Source organism: Conger conger, chromosome 5 (assembly GCF_963514075.1).
Source record: "Conger conger chromosome 5, fConCon1.1, whole genome shotgun sequence".
NCBI lineage: Eukaryota > Metazoa > Chordata > Actinopteri > Anguilliformes > Congridae > Conger > Conger conger.
Genome location: NC_083764.1, coordinates 42561405 through 42587821, shown reverse-complemented (window position 1 = coordinate 42587821; position 26417 = coordinate 42561405). Strand labels below are relative to the sequence as shown.

The window sequence follows — 26417 nt, the reverse complement described above, 5'->3', positions numbered from 1 at the left end:
TGCAGATTGGCTCCCCAAATGGGTCAGGCGGGTGTGGTTATAAAAAAACCCTGACCCACACATCACTAGCTCTAAGGGTTTGGCAAAAAGCCATATAGGGTATAACCTGATAAACCATAACCAGTGTAAGACTCAAAGAGTTGGAAGATAAGGGTGAAAGGCAGAAACTAAATGATCAGTGCTCTTTCACTAATTTCACACAACAAGATCTATGTCCAAAGTCCTACAGAGGGACAGTCCCTCTGAACATTTAACACATTCCTATCACATCATTCATGCTTACCTTAAGCAATCATTACTCTTAATATTTTACTGACAAATTAGGTTATTATTTATGAGAGACAGCTCAGACAGCCACTTCATTAGGTAACCCGTACACCAACACATTAATGCAAATATCTAATCAAGTGAGAGCAGCTCAATGCGTAAAAGCATACAGAAATGGCAAAAATGTTGTTCAGACCAAATATCAGAATGGGGTAGAAACGTGTACATTTGATATTGGAATAATTGTTGAGTATCTCAGGAACTGCTGATCTCCAGGGATTGTCAAGCACTACAGTCTGTAGAGGTTACAGAGAATGGTGCAAAAAACTAAAACATCCAGTGAGTGCCAGTTCAGTGGGTGAAAACACCTTGTTAATGAGAGAGGAAAATGACCAGAACAGTTAACAGTTCAAGCTGACAGAAAGGTGATAGAAACTCAAATAACAATGCGTTACAAACATGCAGAAGAACATCTCTGAATAGACAACATGGCAAACCTTGAAGTGGATGGGCTACAGCAGCAGATGATCAATAAGTCTAAAAAATAATAAAAAGAATAAAAATACCTAAGAAAGCGTTGCAGTACACTTAGTATGTCCGGGTTTTGGATGGACATATTAAGTGTACTGCAAGCTATGCATTTACTTATGGATGTTTGCCCCAATTAAATAAAAAGGGATATTCTGTATTGTCTTGACCAAGTAATTTTGTTCAATGCAGTACGGACCTGTTGTTGTTGCTAGTCATCTGCCTCATGATCTGGCAGTAGATCTCGTCCCTCAGTTCCTCATGCTCGGTGGCCGGGCCAAATATCTGGTCGGTGAGCTCCAGGGCACTGCGTATGTGCTTGATGGGGTAATCTCCCATGTACTTCAAGATGGGTAGAGGTAACGTAAAGGATAACAAACATGTTTCCATTTATAGCAAGATAGGTCTAACCTCTTATTCTGAGGTACGACCTTCTCCCACAAAGTAGTGTTCGTCCAAGATTTATTTTCAACACATTTAGCACATTTAAGCCACTTTGTATTGAAATCCCCCTAGATTTCCAAGCTTCCAAGCTTTTCATAAAGCATACATTTTAATTTACTACCAAAAAACTAAGAAAGAAAGCCAATCTAAGCTGGATAATTTTAACTGTATAAGAAATAAGCAACATCATACTTAGTTGTGGCCTCTGCAAAATATTGCATTTAATAATTACATTTCCAGCTGTGAAGCCTTCTCTGAAGCAGCTCCTAGTCTAATACGGTGTTCGACAATGCATACTACCATACTACTCATACTAAGTTTCAGGCTGATGTTCATTGACATATAGTATGAGTAGTATGCTAAGTATGCGGTTTGAACACAGCCTCTCAATGCAGGAAGGATATCGGTGAAGGACAGGCAGGCCAGTTGGCTGAGCTCAGCATTGCCCACAAGGCTGTTCAGCAGTGGCTGCTTCAGGGGCTCCCGAGAGCAGGCCCACAGCCTCTCCCTGGAGACAGCCTGACGGTCCCTGTTGGGCTGCCTGGAGGAACCGTAAAGAACGCTAATGGTTGTTATCTCAATAATAACATAAAATACATAAGAACTATTTGCTACTTTAAATAAATTATAATAAAAATGTTTTTATTTTTTTATGAATATGTAAGGGATAATATGTATGAAATAAAAATAGTAAAATAATGTTGAGGTAATTATTTTTCCTGTGGGTGAGTCTCATGGTTTTTCCAAGGCTGTTTACCTGAAGTACTCAAAAGAGAATTCTTTCAGTGAGATAGGCGCCACTCTGTCAGTGGTGCCTACCTCTTTTATGGCAGTCTGTACAGCACTCTTCCTCTGCTCCGGTGACAGGTTGAGGAGGCCCTGGATATGTGACCAAGCCAAGATGCATAAATGCATGATTAGCATCACACATCACAGCAAGACAGAAATACACCAGACCTGGGTCAAATACATATTTGAGAAACTTTAGATGTAGATTCTGGTAACATTTGAAAATGTTCCTGAGTGGTCACAACAAAACATGAAACTAACCCCACTTTCTTCCTGAATATGGACACTTAATTTCAAAAGATCAGTAATCTGCCCAAACAATCTGGTTTCCACAGGTCTAAAGTATTTAAAATATATTTTTTGACTCAGATCTGATCTTAACTATAGTGTCACCAGGAGGCTCATACCAACACTTCATTATTGGGCTTTTCAAGAGTGGCCAGAACCAGGACAGCATCGGAAGACACCATCCCAACCTGACCAGTTCGCTCATTTTGGCATTTCATCCAGCGTTGGTCAGGTGAGAACTCGTTGTCTTTGATAATGAGGAGTAGGTCTCCTTTCTTGTAGCTGAGAAAATTGGGATCATCTATGGAGACAAAAAGCCAAACTATATTTACTGCTCCATACAGCACCTACATGAATCAAGAGTCGAGCAAAAGAGGTCCCTGTCCTGAGGCTAGCGAGTCTCAGGGTCAAATAGTCTTTGATTTCTATGTTAAAATCTGCAACCAGTTTACCAAGAAACCTCTGGAGGTCAGTAAGCAACTGCTTTAATTGATCAATTAAGTGCTGAGCAACAATGAAAACCTGAGGTTCTCCAGGGCCAGGGATGGCAACTACATCTGAACTACCTTGAAGTTAAAGCTGGAGGGGATGAGAAACATGGACGAAGGACTGATTTCCTTTTTACCTTGCCTGTTGGCATCCTGCAAAGCTATAGCATAGTTGGAACGCTCCTTCAGCCCCACTAGAAACATGTGCACTAGCTCTACCATGTCCCCAGCCGAGACAGTGCTGAGGGTGAAGTCCCCCTTCATCGTGGTCAGAAGAACTGACTGGTCAGAAGACATAGTAGTATCACTAAGGAGAAGAGAGATACAGTGGATGGATTCAATCAATATTTCTCATTGAGTTCAAAATAAATATGTTCATTTTAATCTTCACAAATTCTTTGACAGGTTTGCTATTTCTAAACTGTGCATGTAATTTCAGTTCCATTTAAGTTAACATTGAGAAATGTTGATGGCAATTGTCCTTCATTTGTTATTAATCTAAACCGCTGAGGACTGAAAATCTCTGATTGTACTATGGCAGCAGCCTCTGTCAGTGTGACCAGTATGACCATTTGTACCTCACAAGGCTGACCCCGGTCACCTCTGGGTAATACAATTCCAGGAGGTTCCTCTCCTTTTCATCCAGGAAAAAGATTCCAGTCCAGTTGATGGTGACAACAAACTTGTTTTGGGGTAAAGGGGGACCTATGAAAGAAACACAGTGGAAAGTTTCAATACCAGATACACCAATCAGTCTTGGGAAACACTGAAAAACCACAATTCCCAGATTCTTCAGTGTTTCCCAGTTCCCAAAATTGTTGGACCAAAGGCTGGCACAATGCTAATGTCACTTTGTGCATGTATAACCCATTATCAAAAGTCTTGGCTCCCACTTGAAGCTTTGCTGATCTGACTTCTCTCTATTTTAAATGTAACATGATAAAATAGTATTTTGGTAAGGCCAAACATTATCCATGCTTTAAAACTGAAGTCTTGTTTTGTTGACGCTTACATAATGACCTTGAAAGCCTCTGGAATACAGCAGCTGCCAAATGCATGAACACAAATGCAAAAATAAATGTTTTTACCCAATATCTTTACAACTTGAAAAGACTTAGCGAAGAACATCGGCCATCTATGCCGAGCGTAATCAACCACTTCCTTTTTCACAAGATCAGGATCCTTCTTGGAATTTATGTCAGGATTCTAAAAGATGAAAAGACAAACAAGATGGGCGATTTATTAAGCCACAGCCATCTTCAAAATATCTGGAAGAAACAATAAGAATCAAAAGATAACGTGTATTCTAAGAATTTTACGAGGTTCCATCTCCATCTCAGAATGTGGCATCATTGTACAAAGCATGTCACTGTACCTGAATGTGTGCAGCTTTTACCAGCTGCACCCATTTGGTTTCTGACTTTGCTTCAATCAGAGTGATGGTAATGCAGTCTTGCACAACTTTCTTAGCATTTTCTTCCCTGCTGTCGGCCCCAAACTGTACGTAGAAGTGCTTTGCTGCAAGCTGGACAAAATCGTCCTCCTGAATGAGAGAATAGTCACAACATGAATTTGGATGGTTCACAACCCATTAGAAGTAATTACAGATCTCACAGCTATAATCAATCATTCTTCTCATTACTAATGGTTCGGTGGACCTATTTTCTCATGGAGGTAATTACTGGAAAAAAATTGGGACAGTGGACTGGCATTCTTGGTACACAGAATGTAATTTAATGTAACAATGAATTCAGCAAAATGCCTGTACCCATCAAGCTCAATCCAAGAGAGAAGGGACTGAGTGGCAGCAATGACTCCATTTTGTGCCCTAGAGTGTACATACATTTTAGATCTAATCCTAGTTCTTTAGTTCTACAACTAGAACACCCACAGGGGTCAGGGTTCAGCAGGGGTCATGAGACCGTCACCCACTGTTGTGAGTAGACCTTTTCCAGCGGTTCGCATTCTTACTCTTGGAGAGCCACAGGGGTGGTTTTGCATGTTTCACACATTGGAAACTAGGGGAGATGAGTTAACTGTCCGATCTGGAGCTTTAATTTATGAATTAATGCTGGGAAACAACAAAACTTGCAAACGCCTGTAGCTCTCAACAGGAAAAAATGAATGCCACTCAGTAATTACATGCGGGAAAACTCCAGGACGAAAACCTCTGTTACCTTGTCGGACTGGTACTCCCCGCGCTTGAGTCCTCGGATGATCTGTCTGTAGATGAGGTCAGTGCCGACGGCGTCCTGCCTGCAGTCGTGCCAGGGGACAAACACCTCCTTACGGTAGTACAGGCGCCAGGGGGCATGTTGCTCCTCCCCGCCCTTCCTCTTCACTTCCTGCTCGCACTGTGAGATGCCGTCCATAACGTGATCTCCACCACTGCCCAGGGACCATGCCTGAAAGTACCCAGTAGCACAGTGAGCAGGGACTTACGATCAAATGTTGTAGCCATGAGATCTAACCACCAAGGTTTTCAAATATTACAGATGGATATGAAGCTCAAGGTAACAACTTCCAGTTCCGAAATTAAATCAACAACTTTCAACAACTACAAGATTCTATCATCCTTTTTTGAGTGTTTTTCCCATAGACCAAATTCAATCATTTAAATATCTATTCATAAAACATGTCAAAACTTACACGGAAGCATTACAAAAGGATTCTATGATATGGGACTTCAAAATTTTAAAGCCTGAGATTTCATGCCCATTGTAAAACCCACTATATCTTCAGTTAGCTTCAATTTTTCAGTTTTATTACTGCTTTTTATCTGCATTTTGTTTCAAGTCTGTTTCTGAACATTTTGTCTAATGAATGAGGGTACAGCATAGCAGAAATAGGCCCAACCTTTTCATACAGGGCGATGTAAAGAGAAAAGCCAAAGGTGTCCTTTAGTTTGATTTTCCGGGCAATGAAGTTGCAGACTTCCCCTGAGGTGGAGGCTGAGTCTACGGGCACACTGATGTTCTTGCCATCAATCAGGGCCACTGACACTATCATGGGCTTTTTTGTCTTGGTCGCCTTTAAATAGAAGGGCAGGATATGGCTTTGTTAGAACAATTTGTGTCATAAAAGCAACAAGCGCCTCCGACACACTTTGAGGCCAAATTTTACCTGCAGCTCTATCCAGCAGGGGGGTTCACCGCGCACCCCGTTAGCAATGGTGCGATGTAACCTCTCGGCACAGTGAGCTGAGTGCTCAGCGGGACCGGATTGGATGAAGTTTTGGAGGACCTGAAAGGAAATATTGGGTAACGCTTTAGTTTACAGCCAGTTAATTACATAGTATGTGCCAGGTATTTATTAGCCCTGCTGAAAAAAACAGCTTAAGCTAGGTTTTGAAACAGCTGGTAGCTGGTATTTCAAGCTGGTCACAGCTGGATTTTACGCCAGGGGAAATCCCTGATTTCAGAGGTAAGTACTATGAAACGGGCTCTAAAACGTATTTACACAGTACTTACATACAATACTGACTTTGTTTCATAGTACTTGCCACTGAAATCAAAGTAGTTACTGTACCTAAGAGCTGTGTATTTACCCAGTAAATACTAGGTGATTAATGAGCTGTAAAATAAAGCATTACCAAATATTAATAAATGTTAAAAGGTTTTTTTGACCCCGAAAAATGTATGTCTGAGCGCAATGAGGCTTCTTGACGGCACCTTGATAAAGCGATCGGTCGGAGGGAAGATGCCCAGGCAGATGGACAGTAGAGTCCAGCCAAGGACACAGCTGGTGCGCTTTGTGTTCTTGCTCAGCTGCTTGCAGATTTGACAGTAGATCTCTTCCCTGGAGCAGAGGAGGAACACAGTATTGGACAATGAGAAGGGCAGGAGGGCAAGAGAAACGGCCATTGAATCACAGAAAGATCATATATTTTTATAACTTAATTTGTATTAATTACAGGCCTTTCCCCCACAGTTCATCTTTTTATTAAAGGCCCACACAGTAATATTGGCTGCTAAGTATAATGCTAACGGCTTACAACAAGCAAAAAGACAAAGATATGGTACAATTGTATAGAAATATTCTCCTTAACAAATAATGGTAAATATCCTCATAAGCACTTAAAAAGGAAAAATAAGTAGCTATTTAAATTAAGTGCCGGACTGATACTACTTCCTTGTTCATATTCTTCCGCATTTCATTCTTCATTTTTTTATTGGACGGATGTCCTCGCTCAGCTCATCCCTTTGGAAACACTCACTCATCAGGCAAGATATATAAAGAATAGTTTGCTAATGTTTTCCCAAATAAACCACATGCAGTTGTTGTTGCCCCAGTAGCCTTATGCATACTGTGACAGTAACAAAGACTCAGTATCATAGAGTTCAGTGGGCTAACCAAAGTTGTTGCTCAGGTCACCAAGACGCCATTGAAAGATGTTAAATATTACGACTAACATGATCCACCAAGGTACTTAGGTAGTTGCCATCCACATACTTTTTGTCAATAAGCAACCAAACCAACCGAACGTTCTGTGGATATCATTGAGTGGGCTTTTAATTAAAGGATGCTGGCCAGAAACATGGACACAATAACACACAGTAAGCAGGAAAACATCTATTAAGCATTCACATTAAAAGCAGTTTAGACAGGAGTAGGCAACCCTAGTGCGGTAATGTTTTAGATTTAGAATTTCATGGATTATTCTGAGCCAGAGCCTGAATATTCAAGGAATTAATGGTGAACTGCTGAACCAGAATCAGAATCAGAATCAGAATCACTTTATTCACCAAGTAGTTTTCACATACAAGGAATTTGCTGTGGTTAGTGGGTCCATGCAGACAACATAAAGAATAATACTAAAATAGAAACATAGATATAAAATAAAGTGGAATGTAAATATAAATAAAAAAATAAAATAAATATTTACAATACAAGATGATACTGAAGTATGTGAAGTATTATTAAAGTGCAAAATCTAAAGTCTATGGGGGCGGGATAAGAGTCTGTGACAATGGGGGGGTCCCGGGCTTGTCTGTGTCCGGGGTGAGAGGGGTCGGCCACAATCCTTCAACACATGGACACCTACAGTATATTCATTAAGGCTAATAATTAATACAATCATGTACTTATTGGATTAGATGGATCATCTCTGGCATAGCCAAGGTCGCCCCTGAATTAGATAGTTAATTTGCAATCACACATACAATGGTAAATAGGCAATATTTGTGCAAACTCTTACTTAAGGCTGTTTAGTTTCCTACCTGATGCCTGGTCTGACAATGGCATATCCAACAATCACATGGAGTTTTTCCAGAGAGGTCATTGGTCGATCCAGGGTGGGTCCTTCTCCGACCATTACATAAGCCTCCTCCTTTGGGGTTGACTCTTGTGGGGCTTCTACTACAGGCTGAAATCACACAATAACTGTAATAAACACAACTGAATAGGCCCTACTGCACAGAACAATTACATTTAATCTATGGACAAGAATTATCACAATCCGTGGTCCTGTAATGCACAGATAAGGTCATTATGTGAAAGCAACATTACGTGAATTATAAGCTGTGAAGATCTTCTTTGGGTCTGATCCCAGAAAATATGCGACTACTTCTCTGTATCTCTCACCTCTTCTGGGATCATCGAGGGCTTCCTTTTCTTGCTGGCAGTTCCAGGCTCTTTGCTCCCTTTTTTGTTTCTTTTCAGCAATTTCTAGAACAAAAAATAAAATGAATCAAAAAATACTCCTTCAGGTTAAGTCTCGGATCCAAAGTACAAGCATATCGATTCTAACCCAGCCTCTCAACCAGCAGACTTCTACAATTTCTTTAATCCTCATAGAAACCATCTTGCCATTCTGACAAAATGCCAAATTTAGCAGAGGTTTCAGCAGGACAGCAGCTAAGACTGAAGAAGAGATTAATCAGAAAGCTGCTGGCTGGGTACCTGTTCAAGGCCAATCAGGTTGCTAAGGCGACGGTCCTTCCTTTGTCCCAGGTTCTGTCGGATGGACTGGTTCGCATCCTCAGCCTGCTGTCTGGGCTCGGGAATGTCCCCCATAAACCTCAGGATCATCCACCACACGGTCTTACAAGCCTGGGAAAGACAGTAAGGCATCTGAGATGGGCTCTACTGGCATCATGGCAACTTTGAGCAAAGATCAGGCACAACAGCTCTACCAGTATACACCTGAGTAATAGGGAGCATAAACATCTAAGCAGCTTTACTCTTAGATTAACCATGGAGACAGTAAAAAAAGAGATCAGTGGGGTACCAGGGCATCGCCTTCATCTTCATGGAACAGCAGGGTGTGGCGAAGCCTCTGACAGATGTGTGTGTGCGTAGCTGAAGCGTGGAAGTGCATGGAGGCGAATTTGGCGAAGGAGTGCTCATCGTCAATTTCCTCCTCTTCCTTCTCAGGAGCTTCCTCCACAAAAGGCAAGTCCTCTTTTTCTATTACCACTTCTTCCATCACAACCTTCTTCCCCTCCAGATCCTGAGTTTAGGACAGATCAGATGAAGAATTCAATTAACTATTACTGCTTGTGCCAAGAGAACTTTGAGTTATAATACCAAAAACTGATTTCAACCTAACCTGGGTCTGCTAATCTTTCCCATGACAACGTAGGAGACTGAACATATTTTATGGAAAAGTAATATACAAGAGATATTGAAAGTGAATTATCAAGATACTGTGTCATTTCATGTATTTCATTATTTCATGTATTGCCAAATATAGAAATTATCGCCATTCCAATGTACAGTATATTCCATTGGTGTGAGATATATTCATCATTATACTTTCCTAATTCCACATATTCACAGTATATTACAGCATATTGTTTTTGTAACGGATTAACCAAACCAATGGACTGGTAAATCACACTTGTATTGAAGCGAATAATAGTTGTTTTGCTTTTCTCCTTACCATTTATATCCTGAATAAACTGATTCCTGGACACAACTTGCTGTTAAGCCATACAAAAAGCAGAGGCCTCAGCAAGTATTTTGGGAGTCTAACCTCAAATCCGACCGGAGCTTCTCCCTCCTGCCCTCCGACTGTGGGAGGCAGGAAGCCAAAGATATTCTCCACCATTTCTTGTTCGTTAATTTCCTCCTGGGGCTTTGTGCTGGCCTCCTGCTTCTGGAGGACCGACTCCAGACGTTTCTGCAGCTCCTTAGCATGCTCCTCTTGGGCTCGCTGCTCCTGGGCAGAAAGAAAAGCCTGCCGGAGACACATGGGAAAGGTCAGATAGCATTGGGTGATCGAGTTGACCTAATAGGTCTTTATAGAGGATTTTCCCTATCACGAAAAATGCAGTACTTAAGGGAGCTTTTGAGGGTTTCTGGCATTTCACTTAAGGAAAGCCTAAAGTGACACTGAATGGTTCATTCTGCAACATTCTTAAATTTAATGGAAACTTAAGGGGAACCTTATGGTGTTTTATGCAACCGGGCACAGGCCCTGAATTGTGCCTTAACAGGATATGCCACACAGCAGTGTGGAGAGTAGGTGAGGGGGTGATGCATTATAGTACTGAGTGCAGTCAGCCATCAAAACAATATACAATAAGTGAGACAGAAATCTAATTTTAGACAAATAGATCAGTCTCACACATTAATACCTACACATGCTGGAAACAAGAGACGAGATGTACAGGTGATCAGAGATTTCTAAATGATACTGATAATGATGAAACATAAACAATACATATTAAATCAAATTTTTAAAGCAGAAATTACAGTTTTTGGTTCATATGTCTAGTTGCTCACAGTCAGAACATACAAAGGACATACACTGTCAGGGTTGAGTCAGCTTCTCCAGACAGATTTAACTCACAGCATTCCTGATACTTTCCACGGACTTCCGGGCCAGCATTCCTCTGGTGTAGGCCTGCAGCAGCCTGACGGCTTTCTTCTTGCTGTCCCACTCTTTCCTCTTCAGGTATCCCCGGACCTGGGCCTGCAACACCACGGCTGCCTCCCGCTGCTGCATGTAGCGGTAGTTCGCCTGTCGACTACGGATTTTAGCCTGAAGCCGGGCGTAACCCAAGTAGACCTGTGGAAGGTGTAGGGGCACAGGACCTTTTTTGTCAGCTCGGATCCTACGCTAATCTGACACCTTGTTAGGAACAATACAAGTGTAGGCTACAGGGCTGATTTGAAAATATGGTCCCCATTCGTGTGTAGTTACCAATATGACAGTAATAAATCTATTATTATTTCATCAAACCAACACCGATAGAAAATAACATATGAATTTAAATTACAATGATTTGTTTCAAGCCTGGTAACAAAGACCAAAAAGTATACATTAAATGTGTGCACTGAATTTGGTACTGCATTCTTAATTTCCATATAATAAACCTATACTGTCAACTATGAAAATAAATAGAATTGTATTACACAAGCAAAGGTTCTGTGTCTCTGCTCCTATGACTTTCCTCTACTGAGCTTAACATTGGCTCACCTTTCTGTACTGTTGCCTGCCTTTGTAGCCTCTCCAGGTTTTCTGTATGAGTAACGCTGCCTTCCTTTTTGAAACAAAGTTCCTCCTGCAGGACACAAACACAAAAAAACGATGACAACGAATAGCTCTGTGATGACCACTACTGGGAATCAAAGCTGGACACCTGTTGAATGTGCTCCCAATCCAGGTGATCCGCTGTGCTGAGTGATCCCATCTAATTAATATCTCCAGTTAAAGGTAGAATAGGTTGTGGTAAAATATTGTTACAAGACCATTGTAAATCCCTTCCTATCATTGAAAAAGGCTCACAGACATGTTGACTCACCTTCTGCCTGTGTTTATCGTCCTAAAATTCGGGTTTCAGAATATACAGTTGATGGCCGACACTCTGTACCAAAACATTTTACCACTGTACAATAATTCAAGCTCATTGGTTGAAAATTGGTTATAATTGTCACAGCCAATGGTGTTAACAGAGAAGGGCGTGGGATAAACAGTGTTGCGGTTTGCAGGTGTTTGTTGCTGCCATTCCTCTCTTGACTGTTAGAAGTCCGAAATTACCTATTGTACCTTTAAAGTTACAATAGGTAATTTCGGACTCCTAGTGGTCAAGAGAAAAATTGCAGCAACAAATTATCCCTCCCCCTCTCTGTGAACACGCTTACTTTGACCGCCTCCCCACCATCCCATTGGCTGTGGCAGTTAAAACCAATTTTCAACCAATGAGCTTGAATTATTGCACAGCTGTACAATATTTTTGTACAGAGTGTCAGTCCGTCAACTGTATATTTTGAAACCCGAATTTAAGGACTATAAACACAGGCAGAGAGTCAGTGAGCCTTTTTCAATGATAGGAAGGGATTTACAATGGTCTTGTAATTTTGATTAACACAAAAATCTTACCTATTGTACCTTAAAGTAATCAAGGTGGAGTGTACAGTGAAGAGCAGAAAGTCATGGTTCTCAAGTGGACACCATGAACAGTGTAAAGCCATTCAGGAAATTCAGGAAAGGCATTTTTTGTGAACACACTAAAGAGACTGGTTCATCGGTGTCTGTACCTGTGCTTGTAGCCTCGCATGGCTCTCTGGATGATGGCGGCTTTCCGGTGCATCTCCCTGTCTCTCTCCATCTCCAGTAGGGAGTCATGGAAATCCTAGGATCACGGGACCAATTGTGGTTTCTACGTCTCACAATTTCTTTCAGAAAACATTTAACCCTGATTTATCTGTTTCTACCCACTCAGGAATGTCCAGTCATATTCACAGACCCTTCACCTGCAATGAATGTCCTTGATTATTTTGGAAAAAAAGTATACAAGTGTGGGTCCTCCCCAACAAAGAGCGTGCAGCCAATTTGTTACTGCACAGCCCACTGACTCAGCTGCGCAGTCATTGTCTTATATGTACTTCATGTGCAGCAGACTGTAGCCAATCAACCAGAAGAGTTGATCTCATGTACTGAGAGAGAGATAACCCTCCCAACTGAAATCCTGCATAGGTGATACCACAAATGACCGCCTCCCAATGTGGTCCTACTAGTCATTTAGCTACGAGTGCATCATTACACTGAAAAACAGTGCTTTAACGGGAGTCATCTGACTCCTCATTATTGAATCAGTTTCCTGATTCACCAGTATCCAAGACAGTAAATTCCTTGATCATATTCTCTCTTACAAATCTCAGCTGTCATTCCATTTTGAATATGCTTAAATTACCCCCATATTAGGATATACTATTGCATAGGTTTTAGACAATAATCTATGCCTTTGGTACCTTCAGAAAAATCTTTGTCATTCCAATTTTCCAGTCTCCCTGTCCTTGAATGACAGCCTTGCAGATGCAGTCACAGCACTTGTCAGCAGGTTCCTGTGTGGGAGGAGTCAGTTGTTATTAGAGAGGCATGGACACATTGGTGACTAGCACAGCAAAAGACAGTATGGAGAAAGAGAGATCAAACTGGGTCTGTCACCTTATTGGGGTCACAAATTGTGGTCCTCAGCAACACCCGGTACCGATTCAAGAACTGCGCGAAGGTGTGCCGGATGGGGTACCCCGATTTTCGAATTCGAATGGTCTCCATCATCCCGGAGTAACGCAGCTGTCTCATACACAGCTCCCTGTCAAACAGCTGTGAAGAAGAAAGATCTAGAATATCAAGTAGTGCTGACCGTTACTGTACATCACAGTCATTGATTCCTGAAAGTGGAGAACATAGTATGTACGATCAACAATCCACTCACTGTCTATCTCAATGGTTTTATGGCTAATGTTTAACTGACAGTGTGAGGCTATTTTAAATGAGTAAAAGTCAATTGTTTTATGGTTTAAGTGCAAAGTCCATACCAATAAAGGTTTCATAATTGATATGGAATCTTCCATGGTCTATGTAAGGTGAAGATCGCTTGAAATATCCGGAGACATAATTCTGAATGATTGAAACTGACCATTTTAGTTAAAATATGAAATGCCTTGTACAAAGTGTGACAGGGATAACTGATAGATATGTTACATATTTTAGATATGTGTTAACAGCTATATGTACCTTGAATTTGCACCTCTTACTGTAATTTATGTATCAATGCGGTTGCCAGGCAATGTTTTGCTTACTGCTCCAGGAATATTAGCTGTACTTATTATCAGAGTATTTTGTCTTGTGCATCAGGGGCGGTGCTCAGGTGTGTAAATCAACCCACAGCAGTCCTATGGCTCAGTTGTTAATATGCTTGTGTATAAACTAATGATGCAACAACACATAGTTGGGCAAGAAACAGATGAGCCACCAACTTTTGGTATGCTAAATGGGGGGACTACATATAAAAAGGGTTGTAATCCCTACCCAGATCACCCAATACGGATGTATGTACCTTCAAATTAAAGCTGATAGTCTACAGTATATCTTAATATTTATTCAATGTACTGGAGTACGGAACTAAAACAACAAAAAAAGTTAAAAATTAAAAATAAAAAACCCTGGAACAGGGTAACACTGACTAACAGATCTTGTGATTCTGAGGTTTGGCAGTGAGTATAAGAGCAGAGGGACTTTATGCGTGGTAGTGGTCATCTGGACAGCCTGTTAGGTTAGGGACTCCATATTGGGGCTCCAGTACTGAATCCTTGTTGGTGAGCAAGTACCACTGAAGGTACAGAGCAAAAGGTTGTGAATGTGTGAACCTGAGTTTTAGGGATGGCTTCAGTCTTAGGGATTTTTAGCTTTTATATATGTGACCTTGAAGAATATAAAAAGCTTGATCAAAGAAAAGCAGTGCAAAACGATTTCTTTGGTAATTTCAAATAATTTAGACAAAAGACAATGAAATAGCATATATAACATTAAGTCACTGCAAATGCAATGTCAGTCAGAATGCAGTGGAGATACAATTGTATAATTACCGAGGGCTTTTTGTACTCGTTGGGTTTAAAGCACCGTACAAAGTAGGGCTCGCAGACAGCTAGAGCCTTCATCAGGGAATCCAATGACTGGCGAAACTGACCACTCAATGTGGGCATCTGCTTCTTCGTTTCTGCCACTTGCTGTGGAGAGAAGGATAGATGACAAAAATTGCCGCATTGATGTCTTTTGATGGTTTTCATTGCAACCTACAGGACCTGATTGGTAATAACTTCCTAAACTCTGAATTACCACAGGTTTTCATTACAATGTCCTGTGTTTCCAAACATAACTAATGAGTTTTAGTAGCTCTACTCACCCGTAAGGTACTTTTAGGGGTCATTATTACCCGGCTGTTGCGGGCAGAGCTCATCACTGCATTTGAGGTGATGTCAGGTCTGAAGACCTGCTTGAGGAGCTTGCTGGTTGATGATTCCACCAGCTTCAGGATGTCTGAGCTCACAGAATCTCTATTTTTCTCCAGAAAACCTGGAAAATGACCAAACAATTTATTGGAGGCAAAAATAGTTTTCTAAATTTGGGCTTCTATACTGCTTGTCTCTTGTAAGCATTTGGTTCAAATAACAAGTTGCCAGCACTCTAAATAAGCTGGTTTGTCATGATGGTTCCTTCATTGAGGTCTTTAAAGAAATGTGCTTATTTTATGTTGAGTGGAAATGCTGCCAATGTACAGTACTGTGCAAAAGTTTTAGGAGTGAAAAGATGCTGTAAAGTAAGAATGCTTTCAAAAATAGAAATTTTAATAGTTTATTTTTTTATCAATTAACAAAATGCAAAGTGAGTGAACAGAAGAAAAATCTAAATCAAATCAATATTTGGTGTGACCACCCTTTGCCTTCAAACCAGCATCAATTTTTCTAGGTACACTTGCACAAAGTCAGGGATTTTGTAGGCATATAGTCAGGTGTGTGATTAACCAATTATACCAAACAGGTGCTAATGATCATCAATTCAATATGTAGGTTGAAACACAATCATTAACTGAAACAAAAACAGCTGTGTAGGAGGGTTAAAACTGGGTGAGGAACAGCCAAACTCTGCTTCCAAGGTGAGGTTGCTGAAGACAGTTTAATGTCAGAAGTCATACACCATGGCAAGACTGAGCACAGCAACAATACACAAGGTAGTTATACTGCATCAGCAAGGTCTCTCCCAGGCAGAAATTTCAAGGCAGACAGGGGTTTCCAGATGTGCTGTCCAAGCTCTGTTGAAGAACTACAAAGAAATGGGCAACGTTGAGGACTGTAGACGCAGTGGCCAGCCAAGGAAACTGCAGCAGCTGAAAGACACATCATGCTTACTCCCCATTGCAATCAGAAGAATTGCCATCAGCTCAGAATTGGCAGAAACCAGTGGGACCCAGGTACACCCATCTACTGTGCGGAGAAGTCTGGTCAGAAGTGGTCTTGATGGAAATGAAGCCATACCTCCGACGTGGAAACAAGGCCAAGCGACTCAACTATGCACGAAAACACAGGAACTGGGGTGCAGAAAAATGGCAGCAGGTTCTCTGGACTAATGAGTCAAAATTGTAAATATTTGGCTGTAGCAGAAGGCAGTTTGTTCGCCGAAGGGCTGGAGAGCAGTTCAAGAATGAGTGTCTGCAGGCAACAGGGAAGGATGGTGGAGGTTCCTTGCAAGTTTAGGGCTGCATTTCTGCAAATGGAGTTGGGGATTTGGTCAGAATTAATGGTCTCCTCAATGCTGAGAAGTACAGGCAGATAATTATCCATCATGCAATACCATCAGGGAGGCATCTGATTGGCCCCAAATTTATTCTGCAGCAGGACAACGGCCCATGCAGCCAATGTCATTAAGAACTATCTTCAGCGTAAAGAAGAACAAGGAGTCCTGGAAGTGATGGTATGGCCCCCACAGAGTCCTGATCTCAACATCAGCGAGTCTGTCTGGGATTACATGAAGAGACAGAAGCATTTGAGGCTGCCTAAATCCACGGAAGAACTGTGGCTAGTTCTCCAAGATGTTTGGAATAACCTACCTGCCGAATTCCTTAAACTGTGGGCAAGTACACCCAGAAGAATTGATGCTGTTTTGAAGACAAAGGGTGGTCACACCAAATATTGATTTTAGATTTTCATTCACTTCTTCTGTTGATGCATTTTGTTAATTGACAAAAATAAACTATCAACATTTCTATTTTTGAAAGCATTCTTATTTTACAGCATTTTTTCATTTTTTCAAAACTTTTGCACAGTACTGTATGTTGTATTATTCACTCATAGTGGTTAAAGACAATAAAAGCTGCATCAACTCTTAGGTTGTAGGAATCGCCACATTATAAAGAAGGACTAGTATGACAGCTCAAGGCAGACAATGTGCAGTCTCTTGGATACCTTCAGAGTCATAGTAGACCACTCCAGCGAAGTGCTGGATCCCAAACTGGACATCATGGTTGTTCTTTGGAGAAATGTATGTCTTGCTCTTCCCATGCATTTGGTTAATCTTGTTCAACATGGTAATGTCCGTACCCTGAATGTATTACAGATTCTTTACGGTTAGTGATTGTGAATGTACTCAGAGGAAACACTGAACTATAACTCCTTGAGATGTACCAAGCCACTTCAGAAAGAAGGGGGCAAGGGCGTTACCTTTGGAAAGGTGCTCTCTTCGTCGATGAGGGCCAGGATGTTGAGGGGCTTGATTGCAAGCAAATCCAAGGTGCGCTGGTTGTCATTAAAGACAATGTGCTTCCAGACTATGTCCTCGCGGTTGTACTCATCCTGCTCCAGCTTGAAGACGTGCTGCACGAAGAACTGCTGTAGCTGCTCATTCGCAAAGTTGATGCACAGCTGTTCAAAGCTGCAGCGGATAAATAAAAGACAACAGCAAACTAAGGCCATGTATTTGCTAAAGTCTATTTTTTTGTATCTTGTAGTTCAGGGTGCTGGCAGACTCTTCATCAATGTATCTGGAAGACCATCATTGCAGAACATATTTCAAGTCAAATCTTTAATATTCCATTTTCACAAGAAATGAGCAGAACTGGGCCCTGGAATACAAGTTTGTTCTCTGATAGGTTGCTATCCACAGAATTGTCTTTTACAGTGTGCCCTGTTGGCCTCTCAATTTAGTGAATCACAGTTTAATCATAGCCAATTAATTTGTCATAAATCTACCAATACATGGTGAATTCAAACAGAATTGCACATGACAGAATCAGACTGCTGAAAAAGCAGGACCGTCAATATGATACATGAGCTACTGTAAATGTCCGCCTCAGTCCTTTTATCACCACGGTCAAAAAGTACTTGTCTAGCATGTGTGCATAATAAAATAAAACACTATGGAATTATTTTGCTGAATATGCTCATCATTATGAACATCCTTACAGAACCATTTTGACACATTTTCAGACCACTTCTAATAAAAAAATTGCAAAACCAAATCTCCATCATACATGCATATACCATAGACTCATATTGCATGATTCCAAAGCATTGCAACATGTTTTGTTTGTATGTAGAAAGAAAACATAATTGTGCAGTCACCTGTTTTTGCTAAAGTTCTCAAAGCCAAAGATGTCCAGCAGCCCAATGGATTTACGGAGAGACTTAGGACCATTAGCAGGAGATTTGTTGACGGCAGTGTTGATTTTCTCAACTATCCATACAAAAATCCTGCCATAAATGGCCTGAAGAAAGACACACACACACACACGCACACATGCATGCACACATGCATAAGCACAGTGAGCAAAAAAGCTGAGGCGAGTGATAATAGCAATGACATCTTGTGTATTTCTTCACTTTGAAGGAGGTAGGCAACTGACTCCTATAGGCTTCAAGTCTTTATGCAAAGCTAACATGTTATGCTAACGTGTAAACCAAGCCAGTGAATGCACAAAAACGAAAATCTCCTCTAAGTAAAAAATGTATATTTCCCAAGGTGTATTCCCTTAAACAGCCAAGCTCAAAATGGGCAGGGCGATCAGCAGCTCCTCTATGAACTGTCTTGCAGTTCTCATACCTTGGCAAAGGCATCCCTGCCATCTATAGCCTGCTCAGAGCTGAGGGGCTTAGACACAGTCTCCTTATTGGTCAGGATGGAGCGGTATGTTAGACTGGTTTCCAATGTCTTGGTATCCACCTGGGGAAGGGAGAATAACTGCATCAAAACATAAAATAGATTTCTCAAATGACTTATTATTCACTGCTTTCCTACTCACCTAGGCCCTTCCTATCACAGCATGCCCAGGGGGACCTCAGACTATCAGTAACATTCCTACAGCTTAAGAGTCCGGGTTCATTGGCAGCTAATGCAGATGGTAGTTGCCTAATCTACCAGAGGAGCCCCTCATGCCTGGTGACACATAAATCTGACAAAACCCTACTGGATGAAGTTTTCTCTCCCAAGGTGACACTATGGCTGTGTGTACTTGAGTACAGTACAGCTCAATATTTTACCTTTTAATGTGTTACTTCATGTCATATAAATTTAGTTTGTCCATTCTTGCAGCTCCTACGATACACAATTTATGTACTACACTCCATAACAGCTCTGTAAGTCACTCAACCAGCATCAACCAAATTATTAAAAAAGCAATGACATGACAAAGCACTGACGATCAGCCACAGATACCTCCAGCAGCTTAGCGGCCATTTTGAAATGATCTGAGTTCATGATGTCACAGCTCTCCAGGTTGTTCATGATAGTGCCTGATAAAAATAAAAAAGTATGTTCATTCTAGTTCCGTTAGCCTACAAATCTTTAAAAATCCATTTCTTCTCTACCATCTTCACCTTCAAAGTTGACATTGCCCAGGTGGAGCAGCACGGCCAGCAACTTGATAATCTCCCAGGATTCTTTCTCTGTGAAGGTTAGGATCTTCAAGGCCGAGCGAATGCGCTCGTAGTCTTTGGCATCATCCCTTCCATCACAGGTAGTACAGTTTCCCTGTAGGGGCAGAGTGTTTTGTCTGTCTCTTGGCAAATCACTGTAATTTGATGAGAGCTAGCGCACAAAACAAGCATTAAGGCCTCAAGCCATTCGGGCATCATTGTGAAAAATGTATCTTTATCATTTCTATGCAATATGACTAGGAAAACCACCAGAATATACTTTCATAAATTGAAAATAAATATGAGCAAATATACAAATTATTCAGATATTGAAAGATAAATGTTCCAATCTATTGCTCATGAATATATTTAACATGATATTTCCCAAAAGAGTCGAAATAGAAGTACAATATAATGCAATACACAATATTCCTTGTCAACAATTACCATAGTCAAGTAAGTGTACTCTTCAGCGTTTCCCAAAGACAGCATCTTCTTCTTCTCAGCTGGCAGCCCCAACAGCATGCAGTAAAAGATGTGGTAGTTTCGTTCTTCCGCGGTCTGCAAGGAATAAATGACTAACACTGTATTGTACAAAGCATCCAACATTTTCTCATTGCACTAGGCAACAAGTAGATGAAAGGGTTTTTCTCACCAAAAAAGGACATCATACTTGATATATGATTACAGAGAACAACTTAAATACAATATCTGGCATTATTCATTTCATCGTTTTATAGCTGGGTAGGCTTTATTGGAGTAATCAAGATTACTTCCTTGTGTGACTTTCCCAAAATAGTTATTAGCTTAGTTTCTGGTAATAATGCCAGTTGCTTAACTATTATACCACACTGCCACCCATAAGCGTGATCAAGTTTTAGGGGTCCAATGTCTTAACCCACACTCAAACACATAGCCAGGTTTCAGCAAGCTTGTGAAACAATTTGAAACGTATAACTTATATACAGCACACAGTTGGGAGTAGCATCTAAACTACCTCTCGCTCACAGAAGCTGGAAAAGGACAAATTGTGTGCGCACCTGGCGACAGACGCGGGACTTCTCCAGCAGGTACTGCTCCACACGCGCCCCCTCGATTACCCAGTTCTCGTTAAAGTAGATGTCAGTGTACTTCCCAAAGCGGCTGGAGTTGTCGTTCCGGATTGTCTTTGCATTGCCGAAGGCTGTTGAAGCAGCAGGGTCAGGTGAGTTTGGCCTCAATTTCAATGAGCAGTGAGTTCATAGGCAGAACGTGACCAGAAAACAATGTAAAGAACATACCTTCAAGAATGGGATTGGCCTCCAGGATCTGCTGCTCGATCCAGGAGTGCTGACCGCTCACGGCAGCCAGGAACTGCAGCATCAGCTTGGTGTTCTCCGTCTTGCCAGCACCAGACTCCCCGCTGGCACAGAGAAACAGGCAAACTTAGACTGAGCTGGCACTCATGCAAACCTTGCTCCTAATAAACTCCTGCTAGAAAAAACACCTCAATCCAGTTTTGAAACGGCTGGTTGCAGGTTGACCAATTTAGACCAGCTCCATACTCAACATAGTTTGACCAGGTCATAGCTGGATTCTTCACCAGGGAACAGGCTCACTTTGAACGAGCAGAACCTTACAGACCACATACCTGACGTGTGTTCAAGACAGTGAACGTTCACGACAAACTATGTTTGCAGCTAACAGTTACTGTTGAACGATTTTAAATGAACATTCCATTTAGTTCGGCAGCAACGCTTTTGGATACAAATGGATGCAACTTAGATCTAACAATGCCAGCTAGCTGATTTGTTGGTTACCTGTGATTTCTTTTTTAAGGTAAGAACAACTATTACATTGATTAAAGTGTATTATAATAGGCAAATACTTAAAAACTTTTGTTCTCTTTGCATTTTCCCCATCAGCCATTTTTGATCACCGCGCACTACCTTTTGGAAGAGAGCCACATAAAACGAGCACCCCACTGACACAGACAGACTGACTGAAAGAGAGAAAACGGATCGGGTTGGCCCTGCTACGCGGGGAGGGAGTGGGGCTAACCTGATGATGCAGCACTGGTCCTTCCGGTTGCGGCGCATGTTGTAGTAGCAGCTGTCGGCGATGGCGAAGATGTGAGGGGGCAGTTCGCCCAGCCTCCGGTTGTGGTAGAGGCGCACCTGCTCGGCCGTGTAGATGGGCAGTAGCTGGTAGGGGTTGACTGCTACCAGGATAGAGCCTGTGTACGTCTGAATGAGGAAGAGCATTGCCTGTTACATGACTGCACAAACTGTATGTAAGTACATACCGTATCCTCCACAATGACTTGGCACCCTTGATAAAGATGAGCAAGTTGCACTCAAAACGGGTGTCCAGATAGCACCAAAATGTAGCTTTTTGACCACACAAACTAGTGGTGTATTTATGTGTCAGCAAGAGCGTGTGCTAGGGTGCTTTGCATCTCAAAATGTGTTTTAAAGATCAAATGAATCATGAAATACAGAAATAATTTTCACAGGGATCCCAAGCATACTTCAAATTCTACCAAGAAATAGTTAACTGAACACAGTTTTTCAAGCTCCAACACGGTCATAATTTAACACAAAAAAAAAACATGGTTTTAATCGAAGAGGGCTGTCTATAAGTGACACATGAAGGATGTGGAGGAATTTTAAAGGGAGGAAAGGTAAAAGATTGAATGCGTTTACTATAAAACACTATAGACAACCACTCAGTAATCCATCCATCCATCCATTTTCTTAACCCGCTTATCCTGAACAGGGGGGCTGGAGCCTATCCCAGCATTGAGCGAAAGGCAGGAATACACCCTGGACAGGTCGTCAGTCCCACTCAGTAGTGTGATACCTAAATAGCTATGACACTTATACTTTTCCTGAATAGAATTATTACTCGCTGAAAGGTTTTCTTGAGCAATTTTCCACATTTTGAGCTCTGGAGGACTATGGACAGATTCAACCCCATTCACAGGCAGGCTGGCACCTCAGGCTGCAGCTCATTGGCAGTTATAGCAGCTCCGCCCATTGCCCAGTTAAGAGCCTATATAAGAACTTGGTTATTTCCTCATAGTTGTCATATCAGTTTTAAAATATGACATGCGTCATGTTTCCCCTGTATTTAATGTCCAGGAAAAAACAATTGCAAACTTTTCATAAAAACCATACAGGTCCATACAAGTCCATGTAATTCAGCCAGCTTCTGAGCCATACATTCATTTCCCTTTATGGGTAGAAAGTTTTATCCACTGCCTATGGCTCTTTCTGACCTGTGATTCATTCTCTGTCTGATACCAATTCTGCATTCCTGCTGTCTGCATGACGAGATAAACTATGAAAAGACAGCACTCTGACTGGTCTCCAAAAACAACAATTGAAATACAAAAAAAGAGGATTGTCTATACAACACAATAACTAGATTTTTGTCACAAATGGCAGATTATGCTACTCTCAGGTCATTTCATGTTTTCAATAGTCAATCAATTAATCCATAGATTTGTTGCTACAGAAAGCTTTGATCAGTCTGCCGGAACCCACGTATATGAGGCCTTCTCTGTGCCGGATCATGAGGTTGCGCAGAAGGCCTGCTTCGTTGAGGTCCCCCAGTCTGATCATGTCATCCACCCCACTGACAGACGTGGGGTTCATCGGCCGAAGCGAAGCCTCGTTCCTCCTGGTGATCTTGTGCTCCTGGAACATAACAGAGACGATGCCTCGTGTCATGGAAATGAACCTGACATGGACCTGGATTTCATCAACATTTGTCCTTACATTTAACGTACAAATAGATGTATTACATATTTGCTTTCATTAACAGGTTAACTTTGGTGATCACTGAAGTTACTATACTTAATGTGCTGGGCTTGTGAAGAAAAATACACTCAGTGAGCACTTTATTAGGTATTTTTTACTTATTTTTATACGTATTGGTCTTCAGTTGCTGTAGCCTATCCACTTAAGAGGTTTGATGAATTGAGTATTCAGAGATGCTCTTCTGTATACCACTGTGTGGTTATTTGTGTTACTGTCACCTTCCTGTCAGCTTTGACCAGTCTGGCCCATCTCCACTGACCTCTCTCATTGACAAGGCATTTTTGCCTGCAGAACTGTTGCTCACTGGATGCACCTTCTGCAACCTCTAGAGCAGGGGTGTCCAATCTTATCTAGAAAGGGCCGGCGTGGGTGCAGGTTTTTGTTTTAACCCAGCAGTAACACACCTGATTATACTAATTAACTAATCGTGGTCTTTAATCAAGATCTTGATGAGTAGAATCAGCTGTCTTAGTCCTGTGCTAAAACAACAACCTGCACACACACAGGCCATTTCTGGATAAGATTGGACACCCCTGCTCTAGAGACAGTTATGCATGAAAAGCCCAGGAGATCAGCAGTTTCTGAGATATTCAAACTACCCTGTCTGGCAGCAAAAATCATTCCATGGTCAAAGTCACTTAGATCGCATTTCGTCCCAATTCTGATATTTGGTCTGGAAAACAGCTGAACCTCTTGACCACGTCTGCTTGATTTTATGCATTTAGTTGATACCACATGATTGGCTGATTAAATATTGGCATTAACAAGTTGGTGTACAGGTCTACCTAATAAAGTGCTCAGTGAGCAGTGGCGTGCCCATCTGTACGCAAGCTGCATTAGCATTTTGAAATGAAACCTAATTTTTAGATGCACGTATACATACTAACTTACATGCTACCCTCTAAAAATCCCTCACCCCTCTTTGGCCACCCTATTCAGAACTTTCTGATGGCACCCTTGGTATTCCTATGCAAAGGTAATATTTTAGTGGTTGCGCATCTTAAAATGGAACGTATAGGCTAGGCCAAAGTTTCAATTTTGTCTCATTGCAGTGTTCAAGTGGTGGATTAATGACACTGTAAAACCGATAACAGCTGTGGTAAGTGTATATCACTATAGGTACATTAAATCAATTTAATGGGCGAGGCGGTGTCCACAATTAGGCTACCCATGTATTGTCTTTTTCTGTGTACCTTGGAAATATACAGGGAGTGTATATTGAAGCTTATTTAATAAAGGAAACATGCTGATAGTATACAGGCCACAGTCATCTTCTGTAGACCTATGCTGATGGCTGCCCTGCACCTTACCTTCCCTTCATCGTCAACGAGCAGCCGGTGTCCGGCACTGGTGACTTTGACCTTGGCGCCGATCGGCACCCCAATACTGGAATCGATCCACACGTAATCCCCCTGAAAACCAGCATCCAATGTCAGACATTACTAAGTATGTGATGTCTACAGCTTTCACCAAAATGGCTGTCAAAAAAGAAGGTAGAAATCTCACTAAAGGATTAATTATTCAGGAATACATGATATTTTCACACAGCATGCCATATATGAAATATGATGCCTTACCTCTCTTAGCACTACCATGTCTGATACCCTCCTCCCTGGAAAGAAAACCAAAAGAATAAAAAGCGCTGCAAATCACAAGAGAATCTGCTAGTGTCACAAACCTGCTGCCCTACCAGAGTTACTCCCCACCTTTTATGTTGCTGCAGTATATAGGTAGGAGGCCAGCTGGCACTAAAGGTTGCCCCATGTGAGCTATTGTTCCATGAGGCAATGAGGTGCTATTATTAAGCTGAAGATACCTTGGAAAAAATGTCAAGCCTAGTCTTTTATTAATTAAAATGTTCAAAATTTACTTTAAAAAATGTAAGCAAATAAATACATATGAAGCACCACCATGTCAACTTTTTTTTTCAGTCAAACAATGACTAAGTATCTTTTGACATGAATATGAACAGACAAGCTATACACATGACATTATTTTATATGAGAACATTACCACATTCTGTCTAACTAAAGTGTGATTTAAGATGAATAAGGATGGATAAATATGGATGTCTCGCCAATCTAATGTCACAGAGATTAGCTATTTATTTCATGCTTTTGCTATCTCGTCTATATTTCATTAGATTCTATACTGTTTTGGGAACTTACAAACTGGGAATTGTTTTAAGAATCTTTATTACATGGCTTTTTTGAATACTCGATTCTGATCGTTGAATTACGTCAGAATCAGACTTTTTTTAGTGGAAGCAATAAAAATATTTTTAAATCACTAAAATCATTTTAAGTCAATATTTTGTGTCAAATTATTGATTTCTTTAGTAAGTAGCCGTGTCGCGTCAGGGACCTGTCGGGGTTTATTTCACAATAATGACCAGCTCGCTGTACATTATCCCTTACATAACAATGCACAGAGGGTTATATGTTCACATCAAATTTTGGGGAGGACAATGGTATTCTTACCATCAGCAAGTTGTCTGAGCATGTTCGGTATGTAAATCAACCACATACAAAGCAATATCCTTTCTCAGTAAACTATGATCTATTATTTATGATATATCTATTAAATAAATTACTTGTTACAAACTTAGCTATTTGTATGAATGTATATATTCCTCAATATCCTGACCACCAGGGAGGCACATATGATATTGTTCATTCAATATAATATGAAATAATACGAAAAATTGACATTTTGATTTTCGAAATGTGAAGATTGTCTCATATATGCACAGCACTGTTTTGCAATACAGAAGTATGAAAAATCAAGAAACATAAAGTTTACATTTGTTTATTTGTTGTGTAATATTTTAATTAAAGAATACCAGAATTCAAGAACATGTCCAAACGACCACAGACAATATCAGAAAAGCTTCACAGCGCATACAACAGCAACATGTTGTGAGGATTACATAATTAATCCTCGCTACAAAATATTACTTAAAATAAATCTGTGAACTCTGTTTCACCCTCGGCTTATGATTTCCCAGTACCCATGACTATACCATTCAAATCATAGTGCAAGGATAGTATTCTAAAACTAGACCTGTGTTGATGGTCAATGTCAGAAAAATACTAAACATTTAAAATTAGCCTTGGCACCCTGAGCCAGTCTTACCTGAGGGAGAACACTCCAATCCTGTCCTATAAAATCC

At 41.0% G+C, this 26417-nt stretch overlaps 1 protein-coding gene across 1 annotated transcript in view; it reads right to left on the bottom strand.

Annotated features, from left to right (window-relative positions):
- The window catches only part of LOC133128872 (unconventional myosin-VIIb-like), a 30194-nt gene extending 5354 nt beyond the window's left edge, over positions 1 to 24840 (bottom strand). Inside the window, exons 1-37 of the mRNA XM_061242677.1 lie at positions 24823 to 24840; positions 24556 to 24657; positions 22970 to 23122; positions 21483 to 21667; positions 20723 to 20844; positions 20483 to 20625; positions 19890 to 20003; positions 19404 to 19557; positions 19243 to 19319; positions 18631 to 18750; positions 18153 to 18295; positions 17253 to 17463; positions 16998 to 17133; positions 14942 to 15111; positions 14625 to 14765; positions 13201 to 13359; positions 13005 to 13097; positions 12291 to 12385; positions 11230 to 11314; positions 10600 to 10818; positions 9781 to 9984; positions 9034 to 9255; positions 8706 to 8855; positions 8388 to 8471; positions 8024 to 8169; positions 6476 to 6602; positions 5928 to 6047; positions 5661 to 5834; positions 4982 to 5209; positions 4180 to 4347; positions 3893 to 4010; positions 3383 to 3509; positions 2942 to 3111; positions 2436 to 2617; positions 1997 to 2118; positions 1644 to 1780; positions 995 to 1148 (exon numbers count right to left, since the gene is read on the bottom strand). Of these exons, the coding sequence (XP_061098661.1) occupies positions 995 to 1148; positions 1644 to 1780; positions 1997 to 2118; positions 2436 to 2617; positions 2942 to 3111; positions 3383 to 3509; positions 3893 to 4010; positions 4180 to 4347; positions 4982 to 5209; positions 5661 to 5834; positions 5928 to 6047; positions 6476 to 6602; positions 8024 to 8169; positions 8388 to 8471; positions 8706 to 8855; positions 9034 to 9255; positions 9781 to 9984; positions 10600 to 10818; positions 11230 to 11314; positions 12291 to 12385; positions 13005 to 13097; positions 13201 to 13359; positions 14625 to 14765; positions 14942 to 15111; positions 16998 to 17133; positions 17253 to 17463; positions 18153 to 18295; positions 18631 to 18750; positions 19243 to 19319; positions 19404 to 19557; positions 19890 to 20003; positions 20483 to 20625; positions 20723 to 20844; positions 21483 to 21667; positions 22970 to 23122; positions 24556 to 24657; positions 24823 to 24840 (5273 nt within the window). The remainder of the gene's footprint in view (positions 1 to 994; positions 1149 to 1643; positions 1781 to 1996; positions 2119 to 2435; positions 2618 to 2941; positions 3112 to 3382; positions 3510 to 3892; positions 4011 to 4179; positions 4348 to 4981; positions 5210 to 5660; positions 5835 to 5927; positions 6048 to 6475; positions 6603 to 8023; positions 8170 to 8387; positions 8472 to 8705; positions 8856 to 9033; positions 9256 to 9780; positions 9985 to 10599; positions 10819 to 11229; positions 11315 to 12290; positions 12386 to 13004; positions 13098 to 13200; positions 13360 to 14624; positions 14766 to 14941; positions 15112 to 16997; positions 17134 to 17252; positions 17464 to 18152; positions 18296 to 18630; positions 18751 to 19242; positions 19320 to 19403; positions 19558 to 19889; positions 20004 to 20482; positions 20626 to 20722; positions 20845 to 21482; positions 21668 to 22969; positions 23123 to 24555; positions 24658 to 24822) is intronic.
- Positions 24841 to 26417: the final 1577 nt, after the last annotated feature.